The sequence below is a fragment of the Lithobates pipiens genome, unplaced genomic scaffold (assembly GCF_037356315.1).
Source record: "Lithobates pipiens isolate NorthernLeopardFrog02 unplaced genomic scaffold, aLitPip1_a1.2 Scaffold_27, whole genome shotgun sequence".
NCBI classification, from domain to species: Eukaryota; Metazoa; Chordata; class Amphibia; order Anura; family Ranidae; genus Lithobates; species Lithobates pipiens.
Genome location: NW_027507788.1, coordinates 192,180,421 through 192,203,704, shown reverse-complemented (window position 1 = coordinate 192,203,704; position 23,284 = coordinate 192,180,421). Strand labels below are relative to the sequence as shown.

The 23,284-nt window shown below is 44.9% G+C and overlaps 2 protein-coding genes across 4 annotated transcripts in view; one reads left to right on the top strand and one right to left on the bottom strand.

Moving 5' to 3' along the window:
* The window catches only part of KLHL17 (kelch like family member 17), a 135,997-nt gene extending 115,200 nt beyond the window's left edge, over nucleotides 1-20,797 (bottom strand). For all 3 annotated transcript variants that reach the window (XM_077458082.1, XM_077458083.1, XM_077458084.1), the window contains exons 1-2: nucleotides 20,760-20,797; nucleotides 17,862-18,058 (exon numbers count right to left, since the gene is read on the bottom strand). In XM_077458082.1, coding sequence (XP_077314208.1) covers nucleotides 17,862-17,963 — 102 coding nt within the window. In that variant the 5' untranslated portion in view covers nucleotides 17,964-18,058; nucleotides 20,760-20,797. The remainder of the gene's footprint in view (nucleotides 1-17,861; nucleotides 18,059-20,759) is intronic.
* Nucleotides 20,798-21,017: 220 nt separating this feature from the next.
* NOC2L (NOC2 like nucleolar associated transcriptional repressor) overlaps nucleotides 21,018-23,284 on the top strand; it is a 224,624-nt gene continuing 222,357 nt past the window's right edge. Inside the window, exon 1 of the mRNA XM_077458080.1 lies at nucleotides 21,018-21,124. Coding sequence (XP_077314206.1) covers nucleotides 21,105-21,124 — 20 coding nt within the window. The 5' untranslated portion in view covers nucleotides 21,018-21,104. The remainder of the gene's footprint in view (nucleotides 21,125-23,284) is intronic.

The following is a 23,284-nucleotide window of genomic DNA, read 5'->3' as shown; positions in this document are numbered from 1 at the left end:
CTACATATACGTGGGAGAAAGGCTATAGGTGGCTATCACTTGTAGTATCCCTATATACATCTATCCAGCATGAATTTGACCTTAGAGCAGTGGAGTATTATATGGCAGAGGCCCATCTGTTCAATCCAGCACAAGCACAGCTCTTGTACGAGTGCATCAAGTTTATTTTTCATTTATGGGCAGCTTCTGTAGGCAAGTTAGGAGTACCGCCATGGGGGCAAGGTTCGCCCCCAGCTAAGCCAATCTCTTCATGGGGTATTGCAACCTTGTTCTCTACACATGTTACATTAATGACATTTTCATAATATGGAATGGCACCGATGAGGAACTGGAAGGATTTTTGGCACACTGTTCAAAGAACCCATTTGGGTATTGTGTGATCATGTGATAGATGGGAAGTCCCTGGTTTTCTTGGATCTAGAGCTGTGGGCTGACGATGGAGTAATCTACTCTAGGATGCACTTCAAACTGAGTGCAGGGAACTCCTATCTCCAAGCCCGCAGCCGCCATCACCATAGGTGGATCAGGAATGTTCCATTTGGTCAATTCTGTAGACTTAGGCAGACTTGCACCTTTAAGCAGGACTAAGAAGAACAGGGACTGATCTTGAAGAACAAGTTTAACTACTTGCCAACTGTGTCACGCAGATATACTGCGCCACAATGGCTCTCCTGGGCGAAATCCTGTACGGGTACGTGCTACCTGTACAGGATTTCACCCAGGAGAGCCATTGAGCACGCCAGCTGCATGGTGGGGGACCCGATGCGTGTGGCCAGCGGGCACAAGTGCCAGCATGGGGATTTGTGTGTCCCTGTGCTGTCAGAGGAGAGGAGCCATATCGTTTGCTCCTACTAAGTAGGAAAAACTATATGGATCCTCTCCTAGTCAATCCCATCCCCATACAGTTAGAACACAGTAAGGGAACATACAATTAACCCCTTGATCGCCCCTAGCATTAACCCCTTCCCTGCCAGTGACATTTACACAGTAATCAGTGCATTTTTATAGCACTGATTGCTGTATAAATGCCAATGGTCCCAAAAAAGTGTCAAAAGTCTCCAATCTGTCTGTCGCAATACCGTTAAAATTTGCAGATCAGCGTCATTACTAGTAAAAAAAAATAATAATAATAAAAATGCCAAAAAATTGCAATATACGCTTATTGCGATTTTTTTTTAATTTTTTTTTAATGAGCCCTTTACAGTACAAAAATAGCAAATAATTGCTACTGTAAATACCACTTTCACAGTTCTACAGTAAAAAAAATGAACCCCTTACAGTATTGATCATCTGCTTTTTGTTGTACTATAAAGGGCTACTTTTATTTTTTTTAACCCCATCATGTTACTAAACTTCTTAGATCTGGTTCACATCTATGTGTTTTTTGGTGCTTTTTGCAGAAACGCACTACAGTTCATTTACATGGTTTCCTATGGGACACGTTCACATCTATGCTTTTTTCACCCGCTGTGTATTTGGAAACGGTCAGGGACTTTCTTTTTTTTTTTTTTACGCAAAACAATGCTTTTTTGGTTTAATGTACTTCAATGGAGAAGCTGCAGAAAAGCATGTAATGGGTTTTGCAGCAATTTGTGTTTTTTAATCTGCCCAACAACAAATTGGCCAAAAAAAAAAAAGCAAAAACTCAAATCACAGCAAAATCACAATGCACAGCAAAAAGCACTGTGGAAACAGATCAAAAGCAAACTGCATACCGAGCCTTATGCTGGCCACACGTATCAATTTTCAGACAAAAAATCTTTGTACATTCGCTGAATGAAAGAATATTGTTCACTTCACTTGTTTTTAACATTCTGTTTTTAAAATTAATGTAATTTTTGAACAAAAACCACATACACTGTCTGAAAATTCCTTTCACGAAGCAGTTTTCTATTTCAAAATTTTCCCTGTCACTGTGGTTGAAAATGAACATCGATTTGACCCCCACTAACGATTAGACAATCGGACAAACGTTCTTAAAATGCCATTTTTTTTTTTTGAGGGAAGATCTCCTCTAATAGTATATACAGTATATCTCTTCTGTCTGTTGTCTGGATTAGAGATTTTGCTCTCTAACCCAGTGATTCTCAACCAGGGTTCTTCCAGAGGTTGCTAGGGGTTCCTTCAGCATTGGGCAATTTCTGCCTCTCAGATAAGTTCCCACTGACACCATTGATCTTTTTAGCTATCTGTAAGGAGGTAATTATTCCCACTGACCATCACACTATTGTATCATGAGTTGTAGATTTCGAATTTTTAGCAGGGGTTCCCCGAGACCGGGGAACTATTTCAAGGGTTCCTCTGTGTTGAAAAGGTTGAAAAAGGCTGCTCTAACCATATAGTTGGTTATTTATATTTACCACTGCATAGAGATATTTAAGAATAAATTGCCTTTTTTTTTTAATGTTACATATTAACGAAATTATACACCACACCTTTTTTTTTTAAAGGTTATTAACCGATTAATGGAAACAATAATCGGCCAACTAATCGATTATGAAAATAATCGTTGGTTGCAGCCCTAGAAAAAGGATATGATGATACACATATTGAAGCATTTCAGAAATATCTGCAGCTATGGAAGTAGGGAAAATGGCAAAGCATAATGCCAGTGATGAACAATCAAAAATAAGATTCTGAACTAGGTTCAACAAACAAAGTCCCCATAATACAGAAAATCTTTAGAAAAAAAATGGAAAATACTAATTTCAGATCCAATTTTTAAGACCAGCATAACTCCACATCCGAATTTGGTCTTTAGGAGACCTAAAGATCTAAGGAGCTTAATTTCTCCGAGCAGAATAAAGAAAATTAGGAACAAAGGCCTGAACAAACTCTGGACCACAGTATTTGATCAAAAAGGTAGCTACAAGTGCAGGAATTGTGGTAATTGCACACACCCCAGACAACGTCACATATGACGAAACAGACGTAGGGTGGTCTTGACGTGTTGATGCCATCACGTGACTATTGGGCGCTCGTTTTGCCGGCCGGCATTTAACGCTGTTTTAATTGGTTTATTTGTGAGTATGTTTTTTATGATTTAATAAAACGCATTTTAAGTGGATTTACGCTATGGGAGTTTCTTTCATCTATATTCTATGAGCGATCCTGCTATTGGAGGTCGTTTGGAAGGGGTTGATGCTGTTCTGATTCCGATGGTCCCTTGGGAATCTTAATGATATATGCTCAGATTTCTTTTTGATTTGGTAAGCGCGCATTCAGATTGTTAATCAGCACAGTGGTGGTGAAGGAAGTCTATACTTTATACAGAATCTGGCTGGAGGAATATCTTCAATCCAACGGACTGTTGCACTTATTCATTTCTCTTTCTTTTGAGAGCACTTTATTGGGCACGTTTGTTTATTTGATGGTTGCACGTTTCTCTTTTTAAGCACTATATGAGTTTATTAACTACATGAGTTTATTAATGCTTATATTTATTTAATTATGTATTTATTTATCTGATATTTCAATGAGTTTGTTTATTTATTTATCCGATATCTAATATTTATTTGATATTTTCAGTGAAACTGTTTAGCACTATATATGATTTTGTATATATGTCACGATTGATTTTGTTTTTCATTTGCTTATTTTCACAACAGCAGTCACATTAGATAGTGGCTGAAATTGGTTGGAGTTTCGCCAGGGATTATTTTATGGGAGAGCGCAGTTATACTTTTTATTTTATGTAATTGCACACATATGTGTCATTGAAAAAAGGAGATAGCCAGAGTTGACGGCAAAAGCCACATGATCAAGCAGTTCTGCGGCACTTCATGTTATTTATGCCCTCCTTTGGCATATATGCACTTGTGCACATTATTTAGTTGCAAGGTGTAGGTAGGATGGCCCCATGAGCCTGCAGGGGCACTAAGTAGGGTATAGTAGATCAACATTTTCTAGATTAACATTTAACAACAATGCTATCAATTAGCATTATCATTTCATATTAATCCACATAGCACTATGTTGGATTAAAGCTGGATACTGGGTTCACTTGGTAGGAATGGGGCCTACCAACCCCATATTTTTGATTTTAATGGGCTAGTGGCAATGTATGTACAGTTGTGCTCATAAGTTTATATACCCTGGAAGAATTTATGATTTCTTGGCCATTTTTCAGAGAATATGAAAGATAACACAAAAACTTTTCTTTCACTCATGGTTAGTGTTGACTAAAATCTTATTATTAATCGAATGTGTTTACTCTTTCTGAATTATAATGGCAACAGAAACTATCCAAATGACCCTGATGAAAAGTTTACATACCCTGGTGATTTTGGCCTGATAACATGCACACAAGTTGACACAAAGGGGTTTGAATAGCTATTAAAAAGGTAACCATCCTCACCTGTGATCTGTCTGCTTGTAATTAGTGTGTGTGTATAAAAGGTCAATGAGTTTCTGCACTCCTGACAGACCCTTGCATCTTTTATCCAGTGCTGCACTGAGGTTTCTGGATTCTGAGTCATGGGGAAAGCAAAAGAATTGTCAAATGATCTGCAGGAAAGGGTAGTTGAACTGTTTAAAAACAGGAAAGAAATATTAAAAAAATATACCTAAAGAACCCAATGAATTAAGAATGACAATCAGCAGTGTTCAAACTCTAATCAATAAGTGGAAAATGAGGGGTTCTGTTAAAACCAAACCACGGTCAAGAAGACCAACTAAAATTTCAGTTACAACTGCCAGGAAAATTGTTCAGGATGCAAAAAACCCCACACATAAACTTCAGGTAAAATATACGACTCTTTGGAAACATGTGGTGTGGCTGTTGAAGAAAGATGGGCTGTATGGTCGTGTCGCTGGAAGAAAGCCATTACTACGCAAATGCCACAAAGTATCCCACTTAGAATACGCCAAACAGCACAGAGACAAGCCTCAAACCTTCTGGCACAAAGTCATTTGGAGTGATGAGACCAAAATTTAGCTTTTTGGCCACAACTATAAATGCTACATTTAGAGAGAAGTCAACAAGGCCAATGATGTACTATGATGGTACACCATTCCTACTGTGAAACACGGAAGTGGATCACTGATGTTCTGGGGATGTGTGAGCTACATAGGCAGAGAAAATTTTGTCAAAATTGATGGCAAGATGAATGCAGTATGTTATGAAAAAATACTGGCGGAACATTTGCATTCATCAGCCAGAAAGCTGCGCATGGGACTTACTTGGACATTCCAAAACGACAATGATCCAAAACGCAAGGCCAAGTCGACCTGTCATTGGCTACAGCAGAATAAAGTGAAGGTTTTGGGATGTCCATCTCAGTCTCCTGACCTCAATATCATTGAGCCCCTCTGGGGAGATCTCAAACATGCAGTTCATACAAGACAGCCCAGGAATTTCTAGGAACTGGAGATTTTTTGCCAAGAGGAATGGGCAGTTTTACCATCTGAGAAGATAAAGAGCCTCATCCACAAATACCAGAAAAGACTTCAAGCTGTCATTGATGTTAAAGAGGGCAATACACAGTATTAAGAACTGGGGTATGTAAACTTTTGATCAGGGTCATTTGGGAAGTTTCAGTTTCCACTATGATTTAAAGTAGTTGTAAACCCTTTTTGGTGACTTTTACCTATAGGTAAGCCTTATTCTAGGATTACCTATAGGTAGTGGAAATATCTCCCAAACGTGCGCTGCTTAGGAGATATTTCACTTCTAGTGTGCCGATGTAGTCATCGGCGCATGTGCTGTGAAGAAATGGACCACCATGCTGTTTCTTCCCCCAGCATGTGCCATTACTGATGGAGTCCGTGGCCCAGGAAGGAAGAGGGGCAAAGATGGAAGCGACCTGCTCAGTGTACAGCGCGGGCTTCATTTGCAGGTAAGTGTCATATAATGGGTCCATGCCATAAGGTGAGAGTGATTAGTTAGACTGGAGGTGGAGGGACTGTCAAACTACTGTGGAAAAAAAATGACTTACGTCAGTGCTACAGTTTGAATTTAAAACGTATTTGTGTGAACTGTGAAGTTACGTCATGGATTGTGGAAACTAACTAGTGTCAGGTGATTGTATATAGTGTATACCACATTTACCACTGACTAATGCAGAGTTGCAATGCAAGGAGATCAGCTAAAAGTAGTTGGATCTGTATGTGCATTATAATTAATTGGAATTAGTCGATTCATCGATTTAAAAAAAAAAAAAATAGATTAATCGAACATGAATTTTTTTTTAGCAACAGCCCTAATATATATATGCCTTATACCAAATTGGGTTTGGATGTATTGGTGAGAGCCTCACTGGTATATTAACTGGTAAATGCATTCTATCTAATTGGGTCTGTATGTACTAGTGATGACTCCATCGTTTGTTCATCAGGGAGTATGTAAGTCCCCTAGAGAGTATTAAGAGTATTAGAGAGTATGAACTAGAGGTCGGCCAATATTTGGCGTTTTTTAATTAATCGGCATCAGCCAATTGTGCTGATAAAACAGGCCTATTATATCTTCAGCGCGACTTGCAAATGACTACTGTAATAGAAGTCAATGCAAGTTGCCTGAGTCTTCAGTGAAGCGACTTGTATCCTCTCTGGCAGTCTGCCAAGAAAAGAGATATACAATGTTTACACTTATGAATGAACTGAACTCTGAACTCTGTGTGTAGGAGTTCTACTCTGTAACAGCACATTGGCGTACGTGTATAAACTAGCAGATTTCAACGCCTTGTATTAGTAAGTACTAATAGAAATAATTTATTCAATTTCGATACTATCTAATTTCTTTGTTACAAGTTGGCTTGTGTTTGGTACTCAACATTTCTTTGGTAACCAAAATGGCTCAAACCTTCTATTTTGTTCTTTAATTATGGAGGCTCCTTGCCCCTCCCGCATATCTCATATTTATTGTGCTAACCCCCCTAACTAGCTATATTAGTAGATTTTACATTCTGTACTTTTTTTGTATATCTTATGGTTTTTTATTACCGTCCAGACTGGCTTCCGTCTATGCCCTCCTTTGCTGCTTGTCCAGCTGTTGGATACGTGGTCTTGCACATTCTCCTATACACCGAAACAGGTGCTTTTGCGTGGGACAATGGTTGTGGAGGAAGGGTAAGCACTCCTTTGAAATTCTAGGCGTGTGGGATGTATTATTGTGATATGTATTGATAGCGTGTATATTTATTTCACATGCTTTGTATTGATTGTCATTAACTTCTGTGTTTTGATGTTATTTCATTGTTAGCTTGTATATCCCCTGAGGAAGCTATTGCGAAACATGTCGGGATAGTCAATTACAAGCACCCCAACCCATCTGTTGTTTGGACCAGTTATTATATGTAACATTTTTGCATATGTAGCAATCTGCTATGTTTTATTGATTGATAATAAAATAATTTGATTTTATCTCTACGTATTTCTCTATCTGAGTATCCAACTGAAATATGCTGCACCGCAAAAATCCCCCTTTTCTCACTTGGTTTTTCCAATTATTTAAATATGTCTAATTGGGATGAGGTGCCATTCTTTTCAGGTGTTGATGGAAGCTGGAATCAAACTTTTAAATATATATATATATATATATATATATACATACATACATACATATATATATTTTTAGCCGAGACCCTAGAGAATAAAATAGCGGTTGTTGCAATATTTTATGTCACATGGCATTTGCGCAGAGGTCTTTTAAACGCATTTTTTTGGGGAAAAAAGACACTAATGATTTAAAAAAAAAAAAAAAACAGTAAAGTTTCGTCCAAAAGTTTTGATTACCTGTTTTTGTGTATTTAATATTGAATATATAGGGTTTTTTTTTTAATCTAAATTATACATACAAGTGAACTGATTGGAGGTTTGTTTTGTTTAATAAATGTTTAAATGTAAGAAATTTTCTGTATCACTTATTACTTAAGGCTGCTTTCACACTGGAGCGGGCAGGTGTTGACAGTAAAACGCTAGTTTTATCGGCGCTTTACCGTCATTTTAGCGGGGCTATTCGGCTGCTAGCAGGGGCACATATAACCCAGCTAGCGGCGGAGGAAGGGGTTAAATGCTCCTGTGAAGCGCCGCTGCCAATCGCATTGCATGCGCTTCGGCAGTGGTGCCCATTCATTTCAATGGGCGGGAGTGGTGGAGGAGCGGTATACACCACTCCAAACGTGCTTCTTGCAGGAATTTTTTTTAACATCCTGCCAGCGCATCGCCTCAGTGTGAAAACCCTCGGGCATTCACACAGACTGCAGGGGAGCCGTTTTGCAGGCACTTTACAGGTGCAATTTTTAGCCCAAAAGCGCCTGAAAAAACGTCCCAGTGTGAAAGGTGTCTGTTAGATTTTATGAGATGAAGGGGAAAAAAAAAATAGGAACAATAATTAAAAATCGGCCTAACATATCGGCCCAAAAAAAAAAAAAAAAATCGGCATTATATATCGGCTGCTACGATTTCTAAATATCGGCATCGGCCAGAGACAAAACCCATATCGGTCGACCTCTAGTATTAACCACTTGCTTACTGGTCACTTAAACCCCCCTCCTGCCCAGACCAATTTTCAGCTTTCAGCGCTGACGCACTTGACAATTGTACGGTCATACAACACTGTACCCAAACAAACTAAAAAAGATTTAAATTTTGAAAAAATAAAAATCATGTTTCATAGTTTGTTATAAAAGTTTGCAAACTGGTAATTTTTCTCCTTCATTGATATGCGCTGATGAGGCGGCACTGGTGAGCACTGATAGGCACAGATAAGGTGGTACTGATGGCCACTGATGGACCCTGATAGGTGTTACTGATAGGTAGCACTGATAGATGGCACTGATGTGCAGCACTGTTGACGAGGTACTGATTGGTGACACTGATGAATGGCACTGTGGGCACTGATGGGTGGCGCAGGTGGGCACAGATGAGCTGGCGGGAGCTCTCTTTGATCGGGACTGATGTCCCTCTGAGAGCCGCCGGTTTCTTTTTTCTCCTCACGCTGATAGCACGAGGAGAAAAAAATTGCTGATTACCGGCTCTGTTTACATCACATGATCAGCTGTCATTGGCTGACAGCTGATCACATGGTAAAGGGGTCGGGACCGATCCCTTACTCCGATCAGCCGAGTCTCATAGACACAGATCTGAAGAAGTTAAGAATCATTTGAGGTTTCTGTGTATATCCATGGGGTATTGTGTCCGGAAGAATCCCTCCACAAAGCGTGACTGCTCTATATTGATTACTATTATCACTAGTTTTTTCTGTGAACAATTTAGGTTTGCCCCCCCCCCGTGTGGGTGGTTGCGGATGCTCTAGGGCAGTGATGGCGAAACTTGGCACCCCAGATGATTTGATGAACTACATTTCCCCTGATGTTTAACTACACTGCAGAGTGCATGAGCATCATGGGAAATGTAGTTTCGAAACATCTGGGGCACCAAGATTAGCCATCACTGCTCTAGGGGCTACACATTCTCAGTAAGATATTGGTGGGAGCTTAAGGGATGTGCTGTTGCCACTGGGCTATATAGAGGTAACTGAGGTAACTGGAGGAGGCCAGTCATTCAACGCTTTGGCTCTGAGGAAGAGGGTCCTCCCTTGTAATGCGTAAGTCGTTTGCGATGCCATCTGGTACAGGTTGCAGGTGTCTAGAGGCACGGTTCCACTTGCTGGTGTACCGACAAGCCTTTTTTATCACGTTTGTTTGTGAGTATGACTACTGCTGTTACAATTTTTTAATACATTTTATCTTTGGTAATGTACAAGGTCGGTGCGTCCTCCTTTCTTCTTTATATGTTTCAGTCCTAAGGATACCTATTGTTTCGAGGAGGGCAGCAGGACCATTGCCATTCCACATTTTAGCCAAAGAGTTGGCTGCACCACCCACCTATAGACTAAGCCCCCAAGTGCAGGAGATTGTTTTTAAGCGGTGACAACACGACACTGAAGGGATCCCTTTCACAAGTAAGTCTATCATAAGTGGGTATTAAGAGGGGTTTTTGAGCTGTAAACTCTGATAAAATATTTAAAATCCTGAAAAACGCTAAAAAACATGGCTATTTGCCGTTTATTAGCGCTTTTGTGGGATTACGGTTTTGCTAAAAAAAACGCTGCAAACTCATTCTACAGCTACAGCTTATTACAGATAACGCTGCTGGCGTTTTTATAACATCCAGTATGCATGAGGCCTAAACAGCTTACAGTAATTAGGCATTTACTGACTAGCTGGAGAGCAAGCTGGGACATTTTTGTATTGCTCAATGGTTCTTCTAAAAAAGCGGTCGATGGTTTTCCAGCTTGCTCTTCCGACAGAAGCTGGCCAAGCAACCGGCATCAAACTGGCCATAAACACAGGCCGAACGTTGACCACATTTTATTGAACCATCACCAGACATTCAGCACATGTGTAGGCTTTAATCTCTATACTCTGTATGTTACTTTTACTCCTGACCCTTTCACTCAGTACATTACTTTTACTCCTGATACCTACACTGTGCGATCGGGACTGTTTTTCTAATCTAGCATAACTTTTAGACTGGGGTACCTAGAGATTTTGCATACTTTTAAAGGCTGCTGTGTAAAACGCACATTATAAAGAGCTCAATGACAGTACGCCTAATATCCATGTAAAACGCAATTGCACAGTTTCAAAGCCGCATGTCGGCGACAGGGCAAATTGCATGATAAGTCCCACTCTATTCTCAGCAATGGCACCATTCAAAATGGTGTGATGTTGACTTTGTGGTGCCGCATTGATTTGAAAAAGTAGTTCCTACACTACTTTTGGCAATTTCGGGTGCGATTTGCATAGACATCTGTGCATGAAGCCTATGTCCACTGCTGACAATAGAGTTGCTCTAATGTGAACGAGGGCTAAGGGTGTTTCTTTCAAGGTAGAGCATTTCTTTCCCCTTTACATCTCTCTCTCTAATACACCGACAGGGCTTTCAAGTATTCTCGCCAAGGTCTACTGTTGTGACTTCTGTACAATATTTTCCTGTTGGACTTTAAATGTATAACTATTAATGGTCCCCAAAGGGGTTCACTTTCGTTGTATCTGCACTCAAGCCTCTTTACCTAGGTCAGTGATGGTGAACCTTGGCACCCCAGATGTTTTGGAACTACATTTCCCATGATGCTTAAACACACTGCAGAGTGCATGAACATCATGCAAAATGTAGTTCCAAAACTACAAGGTTCACCATCACTGAACTAGGCTTTCATAAATTTTAATATAGAATTTTTTATGTTTTTTTAAAAGAAACTCTAAAAATGGTTATTTAATTCTCTTTCACACTGCATCAACCGCAACCTGAACCTAGCTTTAAAGTATGGAGTGGAATATTTGGTGCCAGAGAAGAGGCATTATACTGAACTCTCTGATGCCTGCATCTCCTGCCGCACATTGTGGACTCCATTCTCCAAATTCTGACGATGCTAAACTTCTGTGGTAGAGGAAAGGTAAGGGATATAGGCAGCTGGACAGTTAATTATGAATTTTGCTGCAGGGACCTTTCAGTGTCATTTATAAAGAATCTGATAGGATTAGATTAATATAAACCTGCCATTAGAGAAGCATGGAGCCTGCCACTGCTGACCTCTCCTGAAAATGCCAACTGCCTGACTTTTTTTTTTTTTAACCTACTTGCTTAAAAAAAAACCTGAGTCACTGACCTAGAACAGGGGTCTCCAAACTCTCTAAACAAAGGGCCAGTTTACTATCACTTAGACCAGGGATATGCAATTAACGGACCTCCAGCTGTTGCAGAACTACAAGTCCCATGAGGCATAGCAAGACTGACAGCCACAAGCATGACACCCAGAGGCATGATGGGACTTGTAGTTTTGCAACAGCTGGAGGTCTGCTAATTGCATATCCCTGTCTTAGACTTTAGAGGGGCCGGACTGTGCTCAGTGGGAGTAGAAAATGTCCTGCCAAGAGTAACACCCCATCATTGGTGTCAGTGGGAGGAATAGTGCCAGTGTTGTGCGTTGCCACGATTGTAGTGTGATTTACCACTCCACAGTTGCGGAAAAATCACTGTGCGATTGGGGTGCCATTAGAAATAATGTAATCTCTCGTGGCAAATGCAAAATGAAACAGAAGCCACTGGGGAAGAAGAACCTCACAACCCTGCCAGGGAGGTTGGGGGGGGTGCTTGGCACTATGTTATACACTAAATATGGGCACAACATGACAAGAAAGGTGAAAATAATTATTAAAAGCCAGCAGCTATAAATACTACAGCTGCTGACTTTTAATAAATGGACACTCACATGTCCCAGGGTCCAGCGATGTCGGCAGCCAAGGCCGATCGATCGCTCGGCTATTGGCTGCTGCCGTCGCCATTCTCGGTGAGGGAATCAGGAAGTGAAGCATTGCAGCTTCACTTCCTGGTTCCCTACTGTGCATGCGCGAGTCGCGCAGCGTAATGGGAATGGTCTGCGCTGTCTCTGGGACCCGTGTGTGTCCCAGTAGACAGCGCGGCGGGACAGGAAGAAGCATAGACTCCCGTGGGTCCAGCGACAATTTCTAACATCTCTCAGGTATTAAGCCAGATTCAAATGGCTGCACTGGGGTGCCACCAAGAAGAATCACTGGATTTTCACCAGTTGTTTCTAAACATTACCTGCGCAATGTGTGTGTGTGAACGGCAGCAGCTGTCAGATTTAGACTCTATACAAATCAATGGGCAGAGCCATTGCTGTTCACATGTAACCAATAATCTGAGTGGCTACATGTGAATAGAGCCCCTTACTGATCCTGGCCAGAGCCAGTGTGCTTCTAGGTTCAGAATTTCTGCATAGTTCTGGCTGCAGCTAATCGGCCAGCTTGTATGAGGCCATGGCACCATTTAGCCACCTCTGAACACAACAAACTATCCGCACCTATGCAGCTTTCCGAATGGAGCCCAAGTGAGATCTTTGTGCTGGAGTCCCTGTGTCTTGTACCCATTTAAAGGAGCTCCCACTTTCCTTTTTTATTAAAGCTGAACTAAAGGTATTAATCCTCACCTGTTTACCGGTCCATTGCTGGTGCTGGCATCTTCTTCTGAATGCCAGTCTTTGGGCCTCTTCATCAGCCAGTGTGAGATGACGTCACTCTTGCGCATATGCAGGGCCAGTCACAGGGCTGAGCCATGTAGGGGCATTTTATTGTAGAAGAGAAATTGCACGTCTCTTCTGCAATAGAAGCTTTTGTGTCTGCTTTTTTTTTTTTTACAGTGTAACTTTAGTTCCCCTTTAAATTTACATTATAGAGACTGTAAGGCCGCGTACACACGGGCGGATTGTCTGCCCAACTAAGTTCGTCAGACAATCCGACAGACAGTCCGTCCAAACTTTTGAATGAACGGACTTGCCCACACACGGCACTTTTTGAGCGGACTAATACAGCGGACTAAGTCGGCCATACAATCCGCTCAACTTTTGAAATGAACGGACTCGCCCACACACGCGGAGGAAAGTCCGCTCATTTCGAGCGCGTCTCCAGGTAGGCGGGGCCCGCGAAGGAGACGTCGCTGGCCCCGCCGCCTAGAATGGACTTAAAGGGGAACTCCAACGCCGAAAAAAATCGGCGTGGGGGTGCCCCCCAAGTCCACAACAGACCCTTGTCCGAGCACGCTACCCGGCCGGCCAGGAAAGGGGGGCGAGCGAGCGCCCCCCCCCCCTCCTGAGCCGTACCAGGCCGCGTGCCCTCAACATGGGGCGTGCCTTGGGGAAGGGGGGGGCCGCTACCCATTCACCTGTGAAAAAAAGTACAAAAAAAAAACACAACACAGGGTTAAAATATTTTTATTGCACAGCTCCGGGGGTCTTCCGTCTTCGGGGGTCTCCTCCCTGGACTCCTCCGCTATCTTCTTGTAGCTCTTTTTTTTAGCGGAGGAGTCCGGCTTTCTTCCTCCCCGCCGCCGGCCTCTTCTCCCGACTTCGGGGGTCTTGTCCCCCTCTTCGGTTCTTCTGCCGGGCCACCGCGCCTTCTTCTAGCTCTTTTACAGGTGGTGGCCCGGTCTTCTGTCGCCGCTGTCGCCGCCGCCTTCCGTTCTTCTTCTTCTTCTTCTTCTTCTTTCCCAGGAGATGTTGCCTCGACGATCTCTCCGGCCGGAATGCCAGAGCCGCGCTGCGCGGCCACTTATATAGTGACAATGGGGCGGTGTCACATGGTATATGTCACATGGGTTGGTCACATGGGTTGGAAGTCACATGGGGACTATGACATCGTAAGGGGGCGGGGTCACCATGTGACTCCAACCCATGTGACATATACCATGTGACACCGCCCCATTGTCACTATATAAGTGGCCGCGCAGCGCGGCTCTGGCATTCCGGCCGGAGAGATCGTCGAGGCAACATCTCCTGGGGAAGAAGAAGAAGAAGAAGAAGAAGAAGAAGAACGGAAGGCGGCGGCGACAGCGGCGACAGAAGACCGGGCCACCGCCTGTAAAAGAGCTAGAAGAAGGCGCGGTGGCCCGGCAGAAGAACCGAAGAGGGGGACAAGACCCCCGAAGTCGGGAGAAGAGGCCGGCGGCGGGGAGGAAGAAAGCCGGACTCCTCCGCTAGCAAAAGAGCTACAAGAAGATAGCGGAGGAGTCCGGCGAGAAGACCCCCGAAGACGGAAGACCCCCGGAGCTGTGCAATAAAATATTTTAACCCTGTGTTGAGTTTTTTTTTGTACTTTTTTTCACAGGTGAATGGGTAGGGGTACATTGTACCCCATACTCATTCACATAGGGTGGGGGGCCGGTATCCGGGGGCCCCCTTATTAAAGGGGGCTCCCGGATTCCGATAAGCCCCCCGCCCGCAGACCCCGACAACCAACGGCCAGGGTTGTCGGGAAGAGGCCCTTGTCCTCATCAACATGGGGACAAGGTGCTTTGGGGTGGGGGGGCCGCGCGGCCCCCCCTTCCCCAAGGCACGCCCCATGTTGAGGGCACGCGGCCTGGTACGGCTCAGGAGGGGCGCTCGCTCGCCCCCCTTTCCTGGCCGGCCGGGTAGCGTGCTCGGACAAGGGTCTGTTGTGGACTTGGGGGGCACCCCCACGCCGATTTTTTTTCGGCGTTGGAGTTCCCCTTTAAGTCCATTCCAGGCGGCGGGGCCAGCGACGTCTCCTTCGCGGGCCCCGCCTACCTGGAGACGCGCTCGAAATGAGCGGACTTTTCTCCAGGCGGGAAAAGTCCGCTCATTTCGAAAGTACAGCGGACTGGCACACACACGGGCGGACTGTCCGCTCAAACCAAGTTTGGACGGACAATCTTACGGAAATTCCGTAAGACTTTGTTCGTCAGACAGTCCGCTGAAAAAGTCCGCTGAAGCCCACACACGAGCGGACTGTCCGCTGAAATGTGTTTCGGCGGACTAAGTTGGGCAGACAGTCCGCCCGTGTGTACGCGGCCTAACACACAAAGTTTGGCAGAAATTCTCAAAATTCTCAAGTGGACAGGAACAGATTAGGAATTTACTGGTAGGGAGAGCCTAGTGTAGAATTATCTAAAACCGGCTCCACTTATAATGAAAACATCAGCTCTGAGTGGAGCGATCATTAAAGCCTGGTACACACTAGTGGTTTTTTTTTTCATTCAACCCAACCCAGTGGGCCCAATGAAAAAAAAAAAAATTGAAGAGCTCAGGTGGAGCCACTGTACTAACAATTTGATGTTAGTAAAGTGATCTCCCCCGCTGAGCTTTTGTGTTCTGACAGGGGGACACACCCCCACCAGAACACACTGGTCACTGACCGGTCGCCGATTCGGCAGACCTTTTTTCAGTCATGCCCCTTCGGTCAGGCTGGCTGTTGTACACACAGGTCAGATGTTGGCCAGTTTCTACTGAACGGCCCGATGCTGCCCGATATTCAGCCCATGTGTACGGCTCTTTAGGCTCAGTTTCCATCAGTGCTCCTCCAAAGTTGTATGATTTAAAGTGTGACTTTGATCCGACTTTACGCTCTCTGGATCAAAGTAGTGCAGGCACCTTTTCAAAGTGGCTGCAAATTTAAATTGCACATAGATTGGAATGGGTGCCTTTGAAATCAATGGACTGTGACTTGTCATGCGACTTTATGTGTCCAAAGTCTCATGACAAGTTGCACTAGTGGAAATGGAGCCTAAAGCTGCATGCAGCAAAGCTAGGTTTTACATTATACAACGTATAACTAATTCAACACAATAGATATACATGCATAGCATCTCGCTTACAGGGAAATTTAGGATTGTTAGACCTTTGTTTTCTGTAGTCCTTTCATAAAACTAAATAAAACAGATTGAAAGTTAAAGTAGAACTAAAGACAAAACTTTTTTATAATTTTTTAGTTTTGGATAGAGTGGATTAGAACCCCTTTCAGTTGTTAGGGAGATTCACTCATCTGGAATATGCAGTTCTGTTTTGGACACCAGTCCACAAAAAGGATGTCAGGGAACCGGAGAAAGTGCAGAGAAGGGCAACCAAACTGATATGAGGCATGGAGCAGCTCAGCTATGAGGAAAGATTAGAGGAACTGGTGTTGACTTATTCACTTCAAGGCCATCACAGAGAACAAGAGGACACTCTTTCAGTCTAGAGGAAAAGAGATTTAGCCTTGGTTCACATTGCAGCGATTTGGCATGCAATTTGACATGTCAAATTACATGCCAAACCGCCGGCTATTACCAGCAATGGCATGGTACGAAACGGTGCGACGCCTCATCGATTCCCAAAAGTACTGTACTACTTTTGGCTACTTCGGGGTGCGATTTCAATAGACATCTGTGCAGAAATCCGCACAGATGTCTCTGAAATCGCCCCCGAAGTCGGGACTGACATGTGAGAATGAAATTGTGTGAGTTCAGATTTCATTCCCGCTGTCAGTGTGAACCTAGGCTTAATCTCCAAACATGGAACGATTTCTTCACAGTAGGGGCTGTGAAAATGTGGAATAGACTCCCTCCAGAGGTGGTTCTGTCCAGCTCAGTAGATTGCGTTAAAGAAGGACTGGATTCTTTCCTAAATGTACATAATATAACTGGGTACTAACATTTAGAGGTAAAGTTAATCCGGGGAAAATCCGATTGCTTCTCGGGGGATCAGGAAGGAATTTTTACCTCTGCTGGAGCAAATTGGATCATGCTCTGCTGGGGTTTTTTTTGTCTTCCTCTGAATCAACTGTGGTATAGGATTGGATTTTTCTCCCTTTTATTGGTTGAACTAGATGGACTTGTGTCTTTTTTTAACCAGACTATGTTTGTTCTGTTTACCATTATCATTGAAGCTGGGTTCACACTGCTGCGCTGTGAGACGTTGCATGTGATTCGCACCGCATGGTTGTGCAAATCGCACACAATGTCTGTGCAACGCAAATTTGTATCGCATCCGGACCAAGGTCATGCAGGACCCTTTTTTTGGTCGGCACCAGAATCGGATCGCATGGGTGTCCACACCCATGCCATCCGATTCCTGATGGAATTGACCGTTCATTCGCACTGGGATCTGTGAACCGATTTGGGGGTGGCATTAACTTTGTACTGACACTCTCAGTGGTTCGCATAAGGCAGTGTGAACTGCCTGCGAGTCAAATGCAATGCGGGAACCTGCAGTGGATTCGCAGGGTTCCAGCATTGCGCCAATGTTAACTGAGCCGGAAAGTAAAAGAAAATCCAAAATCTTGGGTTGACACCAGAACAGTAATAGAGGAGAAATCTTCCAATGGGGACACTAGTTCAGGTGACACCCTGGGATCCCCTCACTTTGGAGGGATTTCCTCACACTTTCTGTTTTGACTATGGGATAGAAAGTCAAGGGAATCCTCTCCCGTGGGACACGGATGGCAAAAATAAAACTGACCCGGGTTATAACCCTTCCTTTCCTAAAGTTTTAAATTTTTACATTTGGTTACACTTTATTTTATCACCATTAGAGGTAAAATAAAGTATAATCTGTCATGGGCACTCACCCTCTCAGCACTGGGCCACCACAGCAAGTTCATGAAGGCGCTCCTGAATGGCTGGACACAGACAAGAACTCCGGTGTGTACAGAACATGATCTGCAGTCCATGGATCACCACCCAGCAACTATATTAGGACACTTGGCAGCCTCTGCGCAGGAGGAGGTCTGCGGGCCACACCATGATCACAGCTCTACAGGGCAGCCTGCAAACAATCAGAGGAAGCAGAACCATTATGTACAAAGAAAATCAACACCCACCAATCACAGGCAGAAAGTAACAAGTCCTCTCAGCACACAGCAGCCATGAACTAATGTGATCTCTTTCTATAGCCCCTTACTCCTCCTCATTATCATCATGCAGTGTGTACAGTAAGTTGTGTAGGATGTGTACCGCTCTCCTCCTCATGCAATGTGTACAGTAAGCTGTGTAGAGCTCTCCACCTCATTCAGTGTGTAAACAAGCAGGACAAAACTCTGGACAGCCACACACTGGAAAAAGACTTGAAATCCCACCTTTAATTGAAACAACGTGGGTCACATCAAAACAAAATAAAAAAATCCACAGCAAAGGGAATAACAGGGTACAGGAAAATGCTGACGCGGTTCATCCTCTCATTCTGTGTGTACAGTAAGCTGTGTACAGCTCTCCTCCTCATGCAGTGTGTACAGTAAGCTGTGTACCACTCTCTTCCTCATGCAGTGTGTACAGTAAGCTGTGTGTGATGTGTAGCGCTCTCCTCCTCATGCAGTGTGTAAAGTAAGCTGTGTATGATGTGTAGCGCTCTCCTCCTCATGCAGTGTGTATAGTAAGCTGTGTAGAGCTCTCCTCCTCATGCAGTGTGTACAGTAAGCTGTGTACCACACTCCTCGTGCGCTGTGTACCACTCTCCTCCTCATGCAGTGTGTACAGTAAGCTGTGTACCACTCTCTTCCTCATGCAGTGTGTACAGTAAGCTGTGTAGAGCTCTCCTCTTCATGCAGTGTGTACAGTAAGCTGTGTACCACACTCCTCCTCATGCAGTGTGTACAGTAAGCTGTGTACCACTCTCTTCCTCATGCAGTGTGTACAGTAAGCTGTGTGTGATGTGTAGCGCTCTCCTCCTCATGCAGTGTGTAAAGTAAGGCCGCGTACACACGCGCGGACTGTTCGCCCAACCTTGTCCGCTGAACAGTGTTTGGGCGGACAGTCCGCTCGTGTGTGGGGCTTCAGCGGACAGTTTCAGCGGACAGTTGGCCGAACAAGGTCTTACGGAAATTCCGAAAAACTGTCCGCTGAAACAAGGTTTCAGCGGACTGTTCGCTCGTGTGTAGGCTTGTTCGGCCAACTAAGTCTCGCGCATGCTCAGAAAGGATTTCCACGTCGGAAGGTTGCATTGCAGTGTATAGGACGTCGTATTTTTCGTCCCGTCGTACGTGCCGTTCACGTCATCGCGCACGGTTTCAGCAAACTGTTCGTCCGTCGCGTGTGGCCATGTCCGTCCATGCTAAGTTTGAGCGGACTGTTTGCTCAAACTGTTGGACGGACAAAGTTGGGCCAACAGTCCGCGCGTGTGTACGCGGCCTAAGCTGTGTATGATGTGTAGTGCTCTCCTCCTCATGCAGTGTGTATAGTAAGCTGTGTAGAGCTCTCCTCCTCATGCAGTGTGTACAGTAAGCCGTGTACCACACTCCTCGTGCAGTGTGTACAGTAAGCTGTGTACCACTCTCCTCCTCATGCAGTGTGTACAGTAAGCTGTGTACCACTCTCTTCCTCATGCAGTGTGTACAGTAAGCTGTGTAGAGCTCTCCTCTTCATGCAGTGTGTACAGTAAGCTGTGTACCACACTCCTCCTCATGCAGTGTGTACAGTAAGCTGTGTACCGCTCTCCTCCTCATGCAGTGTGTACAGTAAGCTGTGTTGAGCTCTCCTCTTCATGCAGTGTGTACAGTAAGCTGTGTAAGATGTGCAGAGCTCTCCTCCTCATGCAGTGTGTACAGTAAGCTGTATAGAGCTCTCATCATGCAGTGTGTACAGTAAGTTGTGTAGGATGTGCAGAGCTCTCCTCTTCATGCAGTGTGTACAGTAAGATGTGTAGGATGTGTAGAGCTCTCATCATGCAGTGTGTACAGTAAGTTGTGTACCGCGCTCCTCCTCATGCAGTGTGTACAGTAAGTTGTGTACCGCGCTCCTCCTCATGCAGTGTGTACAGTAAGGTGTGTAGAGCTCTCATCATGCAGTGTGTACAGTAAGCTGTGTACCGCGCTCCTCCTCATGCAGTGTGTACAGTAAGGTGTGTAGAGCTCTCATCATGCAGTGTGTACAGTAAGTTGTGTAGGATGTGCAGAGCTATCATCATGCAGTGTGTACAGTAAGTTGTGTGCTGCGCTCCTCATGAAGTGTGTACAGTAAGGTGTGTAGAGCTCTCATTCTCATCACGCAGTGTGCAGTAAGTTGTGTAGGATGTGCAGAGCTCTCATCATGCAGTGTGTACAGTAAGTTTTGTGCCGCGCTCCTCCTCGTGAAGTGTGCACAGTAAGGTGTGTAGAGCTCTCATCATGCAGTGTGTACAGTAAGTTGTGTAGGATGTGCAAAGCTCTCCTTATCATGCAGTGTGTACAGCAAGTATTGTAGGGTGTACAGAGCTCTCCTCATCATGTAGCATGCACAGAAAGTTGTGTAGGATGTACAGTACACAGCTCTCCGTATCATGCAGTGTGGACAGTAAGTAGTGTAGGATGTGCAGTAAGTTGTGTAGTGTGTACAGTAAGTTGTGTAGGGTGTACAGTGCACAGCTCTCCTCATCATGTAGTGTGTACAGTAAGTAGTGTAGGATGTACAGTAAATGGTGTAGGGTGTACAGCTCTCCTCATCATGTAGTGTGTACAGTAAGTTGTGTAAGGTGTACAGCACACATCTCTCCTCACCAGAAGCAGATGACACCCGGCACAATCCTTCCACCCAGCAGCCACAACATAAACACTGCACAACCTTTCTACGCCCGACCGCTTCAGATTTTCTCTATAGGGGAATATTCATTTCTTTACTTTATTCATAGTCAGTGTATATGTTTTACTATTCTTAAGACATGAAGAGTACGAAGTAATTGTGATTGCGGCACCAAGTTTGCATTTGAACTCGTAGCAGGGTGTTCGAAATCCGCCCGCCCGCGCAGTATTCCGAGTCCTAGAAACAAGGAGCGAGCCGGGCCGGGCGGCGCGGTGCATTGTGGGAGAGCCGGAATCGCAGAGCACGTTGTTGAAGAGGAAAGCATGGCGGCCTCTGGGAAGAGGTGAGAACTGGCAATAGATGGGGTGGGTGAGAAGGGGGGAGAGGCATGGCATACACAGAGCTGAGAGAGCAGACAGGCCCGGCCCTCCTGTGCTGGGGGTGTACATAGAGAGTTGTGCTCCAGGGACAGGCACGACAACTACCCAATATTGTGCCTGGAAGTCCAAAACCTCTCCTCGGCCTGGTCATAAGGGGGTTCATTGCTTCACCTCAGGGCTCATTCACACTGTATGGCCTCATGCACACGGGGTCTGAGAGAGTCCCTCAGACCACCACAGGGCATGGCAGCAAAATGTGACGTAAAAAACGCACTGAAAGCAGCATTGCACGCGTTTATGTGCGTACATGCATTCTACTGGCCAGAACATGAAGGCTTCATGCACGCAGGACTCTGCTGCCATCTCTCCTGGAAGCCTTTCCTGCCAGGAGCAATGTGTTTGGCAGAGGCAATGCCTGACGTGTGTGTCTCATTCTTTAACCCCCTTGGTGCCAAACATTTCAGGTCATGTGACCACTGTGATTCGTGGTCACATGGTCAGAAAGCTCCCAATCGCAGATATGCATTTGGAGCTTACCGATTCCCCCCAAGCTGGGCGCACGCTCTCAGCATGGGAAGTCATTTACACAGGGCCACATATATGCAGACGCTCAGCATTAAGGCCCACCCACTAAGAGGTCGCATATATGTATACTGTTGGTACTAGGGATGAGCTCCGGCGTGTTGGCACACTGCACGTGCAGAGCCCGCCAGGAAGTCGGCACAGCGCTAATCACAGGCATTGAGACATTTCCTGATCTCTGCACATCGGGGCAATGTCTCACTGCCTGTGATTAGCGCAGCGCTGCGCCGACTTCCTGGCGGACTTTGCATGTGCAGTGTGCGAACACGATGGAGCTCATCGCTAGTTGGCACCGAGGTTGTAAAGCCGTAAGGTTTTTTTTTACCTTAATGCATTATGGTGAAAATCCTTCCGTGCTGTAACTTCTCTCCCCCTCCTTTCCTAACCTGAGCCCGATCTGATCCAGTGAAGTGCATGAGCGCAGCGGCTCCAGCCTGTGTCACTCTCCTAATTGGACAGGTTGATAGCAGTGGGAGCCATCGGTGCCCACTGCCTTCAATTAAGTTGTGACACAGGGGGAGGGGTCAAGTCCCACTATCTGTGTCAATAGACGCAGCAGCGGGACTCGGGAGCGATCCTACTTGGTTCCACTTTACATGGGGGCACCTCATGAAGAGGAGGGGCCTTGAGCTCCTACGGGAGAATCTGGGCTGCTCTGTGCAAAACCATTGCACAGAGCAGGTAAGCATAGGCATGTTTGTTATGGTTAAAAAAAAAAAAAAAAAAAAAATTGACCATTTGCAAACACTTGAAATACAGATCTGAAAACCGCTGCATTGTTTTCAATGGAGCCATTCACGTGTGTAAACATTAGCTGCTGTCAGATTCATAACATAGAATCCAAAAATCTGCATCTAAGAATATGCATTTACACATATAAACACGTGTATTTGTACATATGTAAATTAATTCACTTTCAGGAACATGTTACATGTTCTTCCACCTGTTTTAAAGCGGAGGTCCACCCTAAAGTGGACCTTCCGCTCATTGGAATCCCCCCCCCTCCGGCTCCACAATTGGCACCTTTCAGGGGGGAGGGGGGTGCAGGTACCTGTACAGTACAGGTATCTGCACCCACTTCCGGCGTAGATTCTGCAGAAGCTACGCCCCTTTCCGCAGAATCTACGCCCCTTTCCGAAGGTCCCCCGCTGCCTGCTGGGAAACACACGGATCCCAGAGACAGCGGGGACCATCCTTATTGCGCAGCGCGACTCGCGCATGCGCAGTAGGGAACCGGGAAATGAAGCCGAAAGGCTCCACTTCCTGATTCCCATACCCAAGATGGTGGCGGCATCACTCGAGAGATCGGCTTCGGATGCCGACGTCGCGGGCACGCTGGGCGGGTAAGTGTCCTTATTTAAAAAAAAAAAAAAACGGCGGACTCCCGCTTTAAGGCTCCATTCACATTTGCACATTTTCAGAGTCACACAATTTCCAATGCCATTTTTATCTGACTTTACTTTTTGTGGATCAGTGTTGCACCAAAGTAGTGCAGGCACCTTTTCTAAGTCGCACCAGTCTGAACTGGTGCCATTGAAAAG